The sequence below is a fragment of the Aythya marila genome (genome assembly GCF_965140915.1).
Source record: "Aythya marila genome assembly, chromosome: 4".
Taxonomy (NCBI): Eukaryota; Metazoa; Chordata; class Aves; order Anseriformes; family Anatidae; genus Aythya; species Aythya marila.
Window position 1 is genome coordinate 9837703 of NC_139045.1, and position 14941 is coordinate 9852643.

The 14941-nt window shown below is 37.4% G+C and overlaps 1 protein-coding gene across 2 annotated transcripts in view; it reads right to left on the reverse strand.

Moving 5' to 3' along the window:
• The window catches only part of GRID2 (glutamate ionotropic receptor delta type subunit 2), a 700788-nt gene that overhangs the window by 96236 nt on the left and 589611 nt on the right, over positions 1–14941 (reverse strand). For both annotated transcript variants that reach the window (XM_082758601.1, XM_082758600.1), the window contains one exon: positions 1323–1461. In XM_082758601.1, coding sequence (XP_082614727.1) covers positions 1323–1461 — 139 coding nt within the window. The remainder of the gene's footprint in view (positions 1–1322; positions 1462–14941) is intronic.

Genomic DNA, 14941 nt, shown 5'->3' on the forward strand with positions numbered 1-14941 from the left:
ATTAGTGTGATTGGCTAGTATGCAGTGGTGCTTGAACCTAACCTGTGAATTCACAGGAGACCAGAGCTTCTCCTACCTGATCTACATCCCTGAACTAACTGTCTCAGGGGGCATTTCAAAGAGATTTGGAAAGCAGATGAACTAGAGGCAGCAAGACCACAGAAGACAGGGAGCAGAATCAACAACTGGAGTGAGAAAACTCTAAGGTCAGTATTGAGCCTGACTTGAAGGTCAACTTCTTATCTTCCTAGAGAAAGAAATACAGCAGAATGTGTCTCTCTTCTTTAAAGCTACTTTATCTTTTTTGCAAAGAACGATTTATGGGAAAGGCTATGTTTGTCACTCTCAAATACTTCTGTGCACATGTAGCCTCAAGATTAAAAACCTGCTTTTGAAAAATGGCCAGCTACCCCTTGGAGAGCTTGGCTAGCTAATGCTTCAATACATTTCCTAGTTTCTGCTTGACCCAGGAGGAAGGATTTAGGTGGGTAGTGGGAAGGTCATTGGAGTGGCGGGAGTGAGAGCAACTCAGCATGCTGCTTGCTGAAGGAGAGCAGACAAGCACAAAAAGGCAGGGAGAGAGGGTAGGACACCTAGAAAGGTTTCTGTGGTGTGGAGAGATGAAATGATCTGGAAAAAAGGATGGGAAAGTCCAACAGAATAATAGTTCACCATACAGGGACAGGAGAAGATGAGGACATTCATGTTAGGGAGGCATGAAGCAAAAGAACCAATAGACATAAAAAAAAAAAAAAAAAGAACTAATTTGATCTGTTAACGAAATAAGAGAGCACCAGGGAGTGGAAGATGAGAAGACAACCGGTCAATAATTTTTAATTGTTTGTTGCTATTATCACATATTTTTTGCTTTGGCAAGAAAAGGTGAATTTGGATTTGATATCCCCATACGTGGAAGAAGGGCCCTCCTGATCCAAGTGTCAGAGCACAAGTAGTGTGCACTGCACTTGAGAGGAAAGCACAGCCTGAAAACACACACCAGCAATTTATGCTTCAAATACTGATATACTGGTTATCCAAACTCAATTGGTTTTTGTAAAATACGTATGTGTATATATATATATATATATGTGCATGCATACATGTCACAGAACAGCAGCTGCCAGAGATGAACAATTCTGATATTAAAGTTCAAGTGTCTCCAGGGCGACTGGAAGTCTATTGTCCATGGAATACTGTTCTGATAGCTTCCAAACTACTACTCAGGAGGATAATTATTTCACCCTTTTATCACATTTAACTAGAACATTCATACCCTTCCATGTGTATGTGCAACCTTCCTTTCCCTCAATTCATCAACTTACTGGATAGAGTTCTCAATGCGTGTGATGGTGAGGAAAGCTGCTAGGTTTGCCGTGTAGGAGGAGATGACAATCAAAGCAAAAAGCCACCATGCCCCCATCATCAGTCGTGTTGCCAGGGTCGTATATGGGACTTCTCCTCCTGTGGGGAAGAAGAAAAAGCAAGAGTTTTAATTTGGCAGAAGGAAGCCCAGATCTTCATTATTCAAGCCTAGCACCAGAGAACTGTACCCCAAGGTTGGCAGGGTATTTGTTTTCATAAAATGAGCAGGATTTTGGAGCCACGCTTTCCATGCAATATAAAACACTGAAGGACATGCACAGTCAGCCATCATTATTGTATTTAATCTCTTTTGCTGTTGTGTCTTTAACTGCACTTCATCCACCTGTTCTGTCCAGTAATGGCAACAGACTTTGAAATCTCAGAACAAAAAGAAGAAGGAAATTCTTACAATGTTCTTTCCTTACAGATCTTATCTACAAATGTTAATTAAGCTTTTCTTATATTCTTGAGAATATGAAGTTAAAAAAACACATCAAAACACAATTATTTTTCACAGTTCTGTAGCAAAGCAGATGCTCATGAGAGCCATACCTATGTGTACCACTTGCTACAAGTCCACCAGGACACAAAAAAACATGTGCCAGAGTGCAAAATAATTTTGTATTCCCATAGCTACTTTTCTTCAGAATTTAAATGCCATGAAAACAAAACATTAGCAGCAATTAAATCTACCAGCTCTTTAGTGGCTCACAGGATCTGAGCTGCTCACTACTGCTCATATGAACAGCAAGCCATGAAAAGCATTATATTGTATGCAAATAGCTGCCCCCCAAACATGGAGTCTTTGAAATAACCTTCCAGTTAAAAATGTACAAACGCACAGTTTTTTAGATGAAAGAAAATGCATTCTTTTATAAATACCCATTATGTCTGTAGTGCAAGTTTTGTCACAGCTACAAACAAATGGGAAGGCTAGGTGAATCCAACAAACACCCAGAGTCAACTGCTAAAGATGTTCACCCTTTCCCTCTCCCCCTGTACTCAGCACTTTGAAAAGTGGTCATTATTTTGATGGAGCTTTCTCAGATGCAAAATCTTATGGTAGTATGATAGCTGAAATTTTCATAAGCAAAGCAGCTTGTTACAGATTTAATCACGTATAAGTATTTCATACTGGATCTTCACTTACGTAAAAACTTCTTCATGTTTCCCTAGTAAATGGGAAGACGAATTATAATGACTCCTATTCTAAGTACAAATAATTTTTAGTTGTGAACACAAACTGTCTAGACATTTAATCAGTGCTTGAATATGAGGGACTGCCTTACTGGTTTTGTTCAGTGTTTGTCCTACCTATCTAAAGTACTGGGAATTCTGCATCATCATACAAAAAACAAATCTGAAGCTTTTTTTCTACCTCAGTCACGTGGAGTTGTGCCACGTGTGAAATAGTAACTGACTCCATTCATTTATATTTTAAGTGCATAAGTATTCAAATTTTTGCCTTTTAAGAATTCCAGTACTGAAAGACAAAAATATATATTAGACCTCTGCAGTCAGAAATAAATTTCTTTCTATTTCCAAGATGCTATGTAATTATCTGAAACAAGAATCTTCCAATCAGATCAGGAGATATTATTCCAATATGAGGACTTCCAAAGATGAACATTAACTTCAACATCTGAAGATTTGGTTTTCCCCCTTGCATAAATTTTAAATGATTTTTAATAGGACATTTCCACTTTACAACAGTTTTTGCAATGTCTTTGGAATATTTCATTTGAAAATGATTTTTAATCAAATGAAAAGACATCTATATCAATTTATTGGAACAGGCTGTTTGTCCTTTTAACTTTCAGGTGCCAATCCTTGCAGATAATTTTGTATTAGGTTGAAATGAGTAGAATGATAGAGGAGAAGCCTATGATCTCCTGGGCATCCGTGCATTTTCATTTTTCAGCTTAATGAGTAAAACTTTAAGTTCCCACATTTTTTATTGAAATGAAATGTCAGAAAAGAGAGGACCACTGAAAGTCAAGCAGCTGTCTTCTGGGTAAACTCAAGTTTCAAATGATGATGCTGTTCAACAAGTGATCATGAAATCCATGACAGATCCCTCAGCAACATCATTCCCCTACTGTTCATACAGTGGAGTTTTCCCATACATCAGTAGGGTTGTCCCCACCATTCACTGCTCTCTCTTCTTTATTAACACTCATGTTAACAACCGATTTTAAATAACTGTGAGTGCTGATCATCCCAGTGTGTTTAGTTCACCTAGCTGTTCATGAAGAAAGTCTTGTTCCTAATTCATACTTACATCTTGTGTACCAGCAGCCAATAAATGGAACTTGAGGACAAAGCTTGGATGTAAATACTAGAAACACAGACCAAAATAATTCAGTGTCCCTGGCTCAACCTGACTCAAAAATCTTTGCACTGATGCTTCTTAAAACATTGCTAAAGGACTGATATGGCAGCTGCAGGGGTGTATGATTTCTAAACACAACAGACAGGCTACTCCACCTATCCTAGTGAAGGAAAGAAAGAAACAAAAACCAAAGGAGATCTTTTACTGCCATAGAATCATTTCTTTGGCATCTAATAGGAGAATTAATGCCATACAGTCTTGTTTTATTGTACTGTTTGCTAAAACACTTCCCTCACCCTGACAGCTCACCTTATGAAATGTCATCGTTCCTTTCCCCCAATTTTGTTTCTAGGGATAAAACTCTCTAGAGTTTTGTTGTTGTTGTTTTTGTTGTTTTTCCCAGTCCAAATTTACTTGGTTTCTCAGTTCAGAAGAGCACTGAGTCACTGAAGAGAGAAGTAATCATTGGTTTTCCATTAGTGTTACGGGGAAAAAGAGCTACAGAACCAACAGCTGCCATTCTTAACATAAAGTAGCATGCGTGTAAACCTCCCAGGGCTCTGCTTCATGGAAGCATTCCCAATACCAAGTATGGATTTCATGTATGTGTATGCTTTTATGTATCACAGCATATATGGGTGGCTTTGCACAGGACAGATATGTACGTACACACACACACAGGGCAAGGGAGGAGGGAGCCAAGAAGAGAACCCAGTCTCTCCCTCCTGTCTTTCTTACTATACCACTAAAGCTTAACCTGTAATGGCAAAGGGTGCGAGCAGGTGTCATGTAAACACAAGTTGGTGACCAGAGTAAAACCCGTCCTACCACACCTCATTCCCACAGGAAAATTAATCCATGTGAGCTAACATGCTGGCTGCAGTTACACCAAAAAGACTACTATCATAGTCTGCCAAGCAACTCCTAAAAATACTGAGCTCCATTCATGGAACAAATGGAAATTAAAGATGATACTCAGCAGTCCTGGAGTTGCCTTGTAATGCAGACCTCAAATGAATACAGAGGCTGTATTATTCTTTAGACTTGGCTCTCCCAATACCCTTGCAACACACAGAAGTGTATAAAGGAGCATAAATGGCAATACCTATAGATCATGTATTTGTGACTACAGCTCCCAGTATAATTCAGTCAACACTTTTGATGTGTACTAAAAATCATTTAAAAACTCAACTGCCTTTAACATTTTTAGACTGCATGTGCAGGGATGAAAATATATTTTCCAGAGTAAAATAAACTAGCAAAAAGCAATCTTACTGGGAACTTTTTGAAATAGCTGATTTACCTTAGAAGTGACAGTAAAAGCAATTACTTTTAGTCCTCCCACTCTCATATAATGTAGCTCTCCTTCATTAATCCTAGGCTGGTTTAATGCTGGCCTACTTCAGATGACAGGCTTAGACTGCAACTTATTTTATCAGTTTTTGTTTATTTCCACTTCCTTCCAAGTGCTTCAAACTAACTATCATCAGGCAAGAAAAATAATGCATTGTCTAGGCAATGCGAGCACTATAATGTATAATTATGACAGACCTAAATATCAGAAAAAGTCACCTTAGGAGATAAAATGTTAACCTATACAACGCCAGTACAGATTTCTAATACCTTTGAAGTCATTCCTGCCCATTAGCCTTAACGGTTTAAAGTAAAACTGGTAATACAGGATTACAGACAGGATTTATAAAATCATGAGTCAAAAATGGCCAAAACAGGAAAGAGGAGGTTCACAACCTGGTGAGACCTCGGTATTCTGTAATTCTGGATTAAACTGAAATAATTCAAAATGCAGAGACTATTTCTCTAGACACCTTGTTTTCATGGAGTTATCAATTGCTTGTTTCAAGGAAAAAATATTCATCTATGTAGTCCAGAACTTGGAAAACGTATCAGATAGAAGTCCTTATTGACAACAAAAAAAAACGGTGAACTTTCATGAAGAAGTTTTAACCACAGTTAGCATTTCTGAGGTCAGGTCTGGTGGCAGCCATCTTGTTGAAAAGTGATGCAATTTTTGTCATTAGCCATCCAGGGAGGACATCTGCAAGATAAGATCTCTCTCTGATTCAATATTGATTTAACAACATCAATGGGAATGCAGAATATTAACAACAACAAAAAATATTTGTTTAACAGCTCAAAAAGCATTTATTATTATTATTATCATCATCATCATCATCAGTATTATTACTAAAGCAAATAATCTGACAGCATAGAGTCCACAAACTGAAAAACCTCAGAGTGGATGTGTAATTAAGTTAGTTCTATTGCGTCAACTCTAAACCTAATCTGGGTAGCTCTACATGACCTGACATTGTAGTTAACTGTTTTAACTGTTTGTTTTCTGTCCCTCATTTTCCCTTGGGTTTGAATGACAAAAATAATGACTTCTTAAACAACTATACACACACAGAATAGACATGAAAGACCATTATTTTATGTCCCAAATTTGAAAACACCATTAGATGATGTTCTGGGGGTGAGTTAAGAGCCAGAGTAGGAGTCTATTGCAGCTTCTCCATACACGAAGAGAGAGGCCCTAGCCAAAAGGCTCTAGGGCCCTTCCTACAGTGATGACACTAGGACACCTGTGATGTCTATTTGTGAAAAATATAGCTGTCAGTGAAAATGCAAAGACCAGATTCTTTACATTTTATAATATAAGAAATTCAATTTGTCACCTACACTTACCATCAACAGCTCTCACTTTATAAACATATCTCAGTTGCCAACAACTTTGTCAAATTTCCATCATTTAAGCTGATATAGTCTCTGCTAGAGGTCAGCAGTGAGCTGAATTGCTATTTAGGGAGTTTTAGCCAGATTTTTTTTCAGATAATTTTGAGAAACATGAAAAAGATGTTAACTGCGACTGCTTTGCTGAGAAACTAGCAAAGCAGGCATCTTAATTGTGCTTCAAAAAGAGAGGTGAAGAAATAATAGGGCAGGTTATTTGAGGACAGGTTTTTGTTTTTGTTTTTCTTTTTCTCGCAAAAATTCTGCCCACATTCAGTGAATTATTGGCCTTTGAAAAAAAACACAAAGGACTGGGAGTTGGCTGCAGTTTAGCCTTTAGCTTGTTAGAACAGTCACATCAATTATGCTGTGCATCTGCAATTTCCATTTCCACATATATTAAGTGGGGAGTTCTGCTGCAACAGTTTAGATCAATGTACATCCTATGTTTGCTGTGTGAAAGGGGCATTTAATAGAGAGTGGGTGTAAGGGGAGTAGTTTTTATTAACAAAGAGGCAAAGGCATTTTATATTTTAGCTATTTTTGCCATGTGAAACAAAACCTAAAGTTTGACAGAGCTCTGTTATCTTTACAAAACTCTGGAAAGCACAGCTCTTCAAAGGCAGAATCTTTCAGGGCATTAGCTACCCCTATTGTTCTGTTAAAAACTTTCTTGATAATGTAAAATCTCTCCTGTTTTCAATTGGAAATGTTCAATTCGGTATAGGACAAAAAATACTTTATAGTCAATGAAGCCTGTACCTATTTCTACCAGCTGTGAAATAAATGCAGCTGGGAAGTTGTTGGAAAATCTCTCATCACACATTTTTCTTCCTGTCTTTTCACTTTGCACCCAAACTTTTCCATTCTTCCTTGAATTGTACAGAGCACATTCATTTCCATAAGCTATAAGCTGGCATGTCATAACCTGAGTTTCTAATATTACATTGTATGCTGCAGGTAATACCCACTGACCACAGCAGACGTTATGTGTATTCTTCAACAGGAGAATACAACTCCTTGAATTGGTAATGCCTTCCAAATAAGCTTGTAAATTAGTAGCTGCATTCCCTAGACTTGCAAATATTGGCACATTGCGCAGCACTGGGAGTAGAGAAGGAACTGAGCATGAGGCAGAGTTGGTGGCCAGCTTTTACAAGGTCTGGACAGGTTCAAGAGCCAACTGAACATTTATACATAATGTATAAATGAGAAAGTAAATGAGAAACAAGAGCCATTTCAAAAGACATATTTGAAGCATTTAAAAAAGTTGAAATGTTTCTATTTTCTCCTTCTTACCACAAAAATAATTTAGTGGAGCCATTGTAAATTCATAAAAATGTTGGTGTTCATTAATCTTCAAATTAGAAATATTAGACACATTTTTGATGTCTGTGTATTCGTCTTCCTAGCATACAGGTTGATAGAGACATTTTCATATGGCTATTCCAACAGCATTACAGCTCTTCTGAATTTATAGCTGGCATATATTTTTTTCTGAACACTAGTCCTTTATATGTCATCAAGCAACGGTTAAGGGACAAAACAAATATATCACGTCCTTGTCTATACTGAATTTTTCCTTGAATTTCCTCTGTTAACAGCTTCCAGCAATATTCTCTCTCTCTCTCAAGGTACTGCTCAGTGCATGGATTGGGTGTAGCTCCCAGCAACACATTATAAAGCATTTTTCCACATGCCATTCTGTCTTCTTGTGTACACTTGCTCCCCAGGTAATTTTTCCTGAGTTTTGTAGCTTCCAATTCTTCACTGAAATCAATGTTCCCTTTTCTTTCCATCTGTTCTATATGTATGTTCAAGATATTGCAGCATGGGTAATCTGAGACTTAAAACATACATCACTCAGGTTGAATTCCCCTATTATATCTCACATTTTCCCTTACTCATTACAGATAAGCAGTAGAGGAGCCAATCATCCTCTACTCCACTGTGATTTGGTGGTCTGAAAAAAAAACATCGACTTCTATCTCATTTTGTGCTCCAGTCATTGGCATGCTCTTCCACAAGAAATCAAGATCGATTTCTTCCAAGTTTTAAATTTTTCCAAAATACCTAATTCAGTCTTGGCACAGTGCCACTCTTCTTCCCCTTTTGCCCACCCTGTCCATCTGTCTTTCAGTACTTCATAATGTTATATGTTGGCACACTAATCACATGAAACTTCCTACTAGATTTCAGTAACATAACGAAGAAAAATTTATATTTGTGAATTAATTCGACTGTTCTTGTTTACTCCTTGGATTTCTGGCACTGGTCTATAGGCAATTAAAGAATAGGTTCACTTTGTCATTTGGTGCCCTGACTATTATTTTTTTGTTTCTGTAATGTCTTAATTTTGAAATAAACTATCACTTACTCTCTCCCATTTATTTTTGTTAGTGTAATGATCCCCCAACTAATCTCATTACATTTACTCCCTGGAAGAATGTTTCCTTTCAGCTGAGTGGAAGGCACAGCTCCCATTGCCCTCACAGAAGGGAAGCAACGATCCACAGAAGAAAGATCTCCTCATTTATTCCTCCTCTTTATATGACAGGGACAATCTTTCTTCTCCTTCAGGCTTATTTCAAATCCCTCCTAGTCATCTGTACTCTGTAAAGTAGTTTGAGAAGCTGTATCTAATACATACACACAGAGCCTTATCAACAACTCTGGAAGCCAGCTAACCTGGTGGTATATGCACGACCTCATGCAGGTAGATCTAGGCTCCCTCCATCCTCCTGAAAAGGAGGCCAAGCATGAGCCAGCTCCAGTCTGAAAGAGGTATCACTTTCTTACCTTGTCACTCTTGGTTGCTGCTGGCCAGTAATTACCTCCAAGTTGTATTTCATATCTTGGCTCAAAGAAGATAGAAGACAGCATTTCATCCTATTGTCCACTTGGATGACCATTCTTTCTGTACAAGGATGATCTGTCTATATTACATGGCTGCTGGGCTCCACAGATACACAATCATTTCCTGTATGTGTACTTGTACAAACCCCTCTTATGCTTCTATACAATTTCTTTTTATTTTCTAATTTTTCATCAGAAATATCTACGTAGGTATTTTTCATGGGAAAATTTCTGTGCTTGAACGTAAACAAAACTGATTGTTTCTGTGCTGTATTAAGGTTCTGGTACTCCCTTTAGAAGGTGACAGATTGCCTATATTCTGTTTTTATATTCAATTGCCCTCTACTTCTACCTCTGATGTTTACATACTGTCAATATTTCTTTCTATTGTAATATAGCTTCTGATCAAGACTCAACTTCTTTCCTGGATTAGAAATAGTGATGTTTCTCAAATTCTTTAAAATGAACTCATTTTCTCTGATGTTCATATCAGTTTTTCCTTTTCCCCCTATCATGAATAGAAAATTCATGTAGAAATTTTTTTTTTTTTTTTTTTTTTTTTTTTTGTCTCTGGCAAGGAAGAAAATATGGCATGCTACTTCTTTCACCATTAGCTTTCTGTCATTGGTCAAATAATTGAATTTAGACTTGTATCAGAAAGAAACTCTTGCAAACTCCCTCTGAAAATCCTCCATTTGCTACTGCTGTGCATCTGTTCAGACGTGCCTTTGGCATTTGACTTACATACTAAGGCTCATTGCTCGGCTCTATTTCCTCATTAATAGGAAAAGATTATCCATGCTGAGATTTCAAATGCTGGGGCTAATCAAGCACCAGTTGCACTGCCACAAAGCCCTCATCAAATTGTGGCCTGGTGCACCCCCCTCAGAAATCTGGTCAGAGGGCTTTAACACGCAGCCTGGTGGACGAACAGAAATATCCCAAAGCTGGCTCAAATGACTACCCACAAACTATTTCACTTGAAACACAGGATCTTCAGCTATGTTCCTTGAAACCCTCCTATGTGAGGCTAGAAAATGTTCTACCATGGAAAGGGCTAGCGTTCCCCATGAAGATTGTTGAAAGATTTTCAGAATACTGCAGTGTTGGCTTACCACTGGGGGAACAAACTGCAAAGTGGTTATGAATCTGAGCCTGTTATTTCTGTTAGATTATTTTTCTGTCTTCCAATACTAAGCTTGCCCAGCTTGCTGTCTCTGCTGCAATGGCTTAATTCTAGTGACACAGGGGTAATCACGCGGCAACCAGACTCCTTTGCAAAACTGCCAAGATACAGCAGTAACTGTCATAGTTATCCTTGATTCAATTTTTGTTTGAAAATTAATTAATCTGTACATTTCTATCAGACACAGCTATTTAATACGTGCTTCCATTCATATTTTTCTCCTGCTTTTCTCCCTGGATCTTGATTTGTACAATATAGTTGTTAAAGATAAAAAATAATTTGTGACAATAGATCAACTAAGGACAAATTAAGAAGAGCAATGAGATATAACATCCCTTTAGTTAAATGGAATTTGTACCTATATAGGTCTTCTTTAACAGAGTCCTAATCATCAGGTACTGAATACAGCCATTCTACAATGCTCACCATTTCCATTTTGAAAATGAATGGGTCGGAATCGCTTTTAAATTACTCCTAAAGTGTGACTACATCCTGCATGATTCAGCCTGAGAATGATCTAGATAGAAATGTGCTCTGCCTGCTCCTACTTATAAAACTGCTGCTTCTTTATAACCGTAAACCATTCCATAAACCAAAATCCTATTCATCCCAAACATAATGATCAGATTTGCAGGGAGGAAAGTAGAAAATGACAATAGACAAAATGTTTCACGGGAAAAGCAATAACAAGTCAAGACCAAAATTCAATGGAATTTGTTTAAGGCTACATTAAATGGAAATTCCAGTCTCTGATTAAAAGTGAGAACTGTACAATGAGGAACATTTTTACTTTTTCTAGTCAGAAATTTTTAAATAAAGACCAAACATTTAAATATATACTGAAAGTATATATAAAAAAAAAGGTCTAATAGCTGCTTTCCAGAAGAAAAAGATCTAATGTGATAATGGAAAATCTAACCTCTTTTCAGCTGAGCTGAGATTCCAATTTTCCGCATCACTAGCAATGATAATGTTACACAAACAGTATTCAATCATTAAATTAATTCTCATTAAATCAATGTCCTTAAAGGCCAAACAGTCCTTTAATAATTACCTGATTAAAATGATGTTAGCATAACATATTAGTTATACTGTATTTATAATTCCCTTCCCAACAATAAATTGTTTCCTTCCACCCATCTTGCTGAAATTGTGACAATGAGGTAAAAGTTGGGAAGGGAGGCACATCACATCACCACACAGCAAATGCCTGTGGGTTAGCTGCTCCTGGTATCAGTGATATTTCAGCTACATGTATTTGTCAGATTTGCATTTCTATTACATAGCACGAAATCTCTGAGTGCAACAGGAATTAATCCCTGTCTTTTAAGCCTAGATCCAAAAAATAAATTATTCCTTTCAGATATTAGCAACTGCATAGTGATCAAATTCAATCTTTCTGCAGAATTTGCAAAATGTGATGTTTTCAATTGAAAATCAAAGTGCATCATAGATTAAAAAATTATACAAGCAACAATGTGCAGTAATTTAATGCCAATACATTGCAGTGACTTGTGCAATACAATTACACAGAAAAAGGGATGGATAGATTTTACAATGCTCCTAAAAGTGAGGAAATAATTGCACTATGAAGTGCTGGAAAATGTATCATAAAAATATGTTTCATTTTTCAGTTTTGCTGTCATTACAAAAGAAAACGTATGACTAGCTAAAGCTGGGAAATGGAAACAACTCCATATACTCACTGAAGTTACTGGAAGCTCTTAGATGAAGCACTTTTAGACTTACGCTATAGATATTCAGATACTCAAATATCACTCTTGATATTTGAAAGCAAACCTCTTGATTCTGTATGACCAAATTTCAACTGTGAGGCTTCTGCACACCTCTGATGAGCAGGTCAGCCTAAAATTCATGTACTAATGCTTGTGAAATGTCCTGTTATACCAGAAGACTTGGCAGGGTTTCAAATTTAATTTTGGGGTTACCAAATCCAGCACCATTGAGTTACATGATCATAAATAACTGCAACAGGCCTAGCAATTTTCCCAATGGTTGTTTGCTCAGAAGTTCTGACCAGATAATCTTCTGTCACCATTTTTACAACATAGGACAATAAATGTTCCTTATATAATTATGAATACATGTAGCTGCCAGCATTGATTAGACCTCAATGTGCATGTGTAAAAAACACAAAGAACTTCTGGGGATCCTCTTTTGCAGGGCTGTGATGTGTGCTTTTATGATTGCACCTCACTGCATGCCTGTATAAAGGCACTATTGGCAACCACTGTGAATACATCAAAATGATATATGCTGGCTATTATTCTGGAGAATATTGGCACTTGGTCTTAACAAATAACCTTACACAGTGGCAACCTTCTGATTAGATTTCAAGAGATGCTGAGACCCAACCTCCCTGTTACTGATGGCTGGATACACATGCTCTGAAGTCTCAAACAATCAGCCACAATTAACATCTCTGGTACACATTCATAAAGTGGTTAAGAAGCAAAGTGTCATACACCGTTTTACATAGTGGTGGCCTGGCCTTTCCCTAGCCTACTGGCTGTTATCTGTAGTACCTACTGGGATGGCAAAAGGAATTGTGCACAATGGACTGAAAACAGGCCATCTGCACATACAATTAACATTAAACTGAACAATGTCATTAATGAGGTATTAAAGTGCTGCTTTATCTAAGAGCCTGTCATTGAGGACATTATAAACACGAGGGAGAAAGAGTCCACTTTGGCTGAAAATGAACAACTATGAACAAAGCAAAACAAAAGACAATTCAGTGAGAGCAGAAGGACAAACATAATTCCAGTAAAGCCTCTGCACTACTTTTTCCCATTATTTTTTTTTAACCTCTATACAGGTTTTTAACTCCAAATTTTAGGGTTGAAGGAAATTTAAGAAAAGACCACATACTAGAATTTTTTTTCTTTCTTTTTCTTGGACTTTCAATGTATTACACAATACTTTTTAAATCTCCTCTTGCAAGATTTCCAAGCATCCATCATCAGTGTGGCACCTGACTATTTCAGAAGCAAGTGAATCATGTACAGTTTTCATGTCACTAATTCTACTTATCCTTTAATTTTCAGACTGCTTCCTTGCACTGAACTCCTAACCTTACAGAATTCAACCATCACTAATATAGAAACTCTAGTTATATTCCTAGATAACACATTCTGAATGTAGCCTAAAATTCCACCTTCAGTACATCCTATAACGTTGTTATGGGATCTCTGTTAAAGGGATCTCTAAAACTCATGATGACCTAAAGTAATAATATGGAAGTTCACAGTGAACAAAGAAAAGAACAACCAAACAAAAACCTCATAATTTTAAGTTTCACTGAGAATACAGCTCTGATGTCATTATTGATGAAAACTACTAATACAAATGCTTATGTACGAAAGCTGAATGACTTGCTATTTTTACTCCAAATCAACTAGCATCCTGCTTAAGATCACGACTCACATTTTTCAGAAGCCAGAAACGACTTCGAAGATGTCTTCACTGGATAGCATGTTTTTTTTCTCGTTGGGAATAGATAGAGAAATTAAAGAAGCTATTCTAAGGAGCTTATATCTAAAAAATGTTCTACTAGCAAGTATGTCTAGGCATGAACAACTAACACTCCCACTCAGCTTTACAAATTTATTATCACTGTTCCTTAGCAGTTTATTTGCAGAAGATTTTCTATCTTTCCCCTTCACTATTGCCTTTACTTTGTCCTAGTGTGGGGGAGGCAGACTCTTCAGTCAAAACCAAACATGTTCTTTCATCTCATTTCTTGTCTGGCAGACGAGGCATCACACATTTTTAACCTAACACCATCTCACTAGCTGAAAAAGCACTGGAAAGGTGATGTCCTGCTTTATCATCTCTCCTCTCCTGTTGAGGGTGGAAGAATAAAAATTAAGCAGCAGCTACAGGATGCTACCATAGTAATTGCTGGGAAGCTAACAAAATGAAAAAAATAATAATAAAAACAAAACAAAGCACCCCACAGCTTTCTTTCTCCCACATCTACTGAAATGGGAGTGGAACTTCATCTCAGCAATCAGGGAAAACAATGGGGTGTCTAAGTTAGAAGACTTGCAGCACTATTTGTTTCCTTTCAACATTAATTTTGGCCTACTCTGTTTCTACACATTTTAACAGTAGAAGAGGTCTGAGGAAAAAGAAACAAACAAACAAAAACACATCAACAGTTGAATAAGGGAGACAATTTTGCCAACAGCTTCAAATCCTCTTTTCTACTCCTGCCTTACATTTTGCAGACAATTTTCCTGGCACCTACCCACCAGCTGGTGGTATGAAGAAGAGACACAAGGGCGGGTAAAGCTACGGCACAGCTGTTGCAGAGGAGGGACTCCCTGCAGACCAGAAAAGCAATGGAAAACTACCACGGGCTCCCCTCTAAACTCACGCTCGTCTGGTGCCTCAGAAAACCTCCACTGAAAACGCTGATCAGTTTG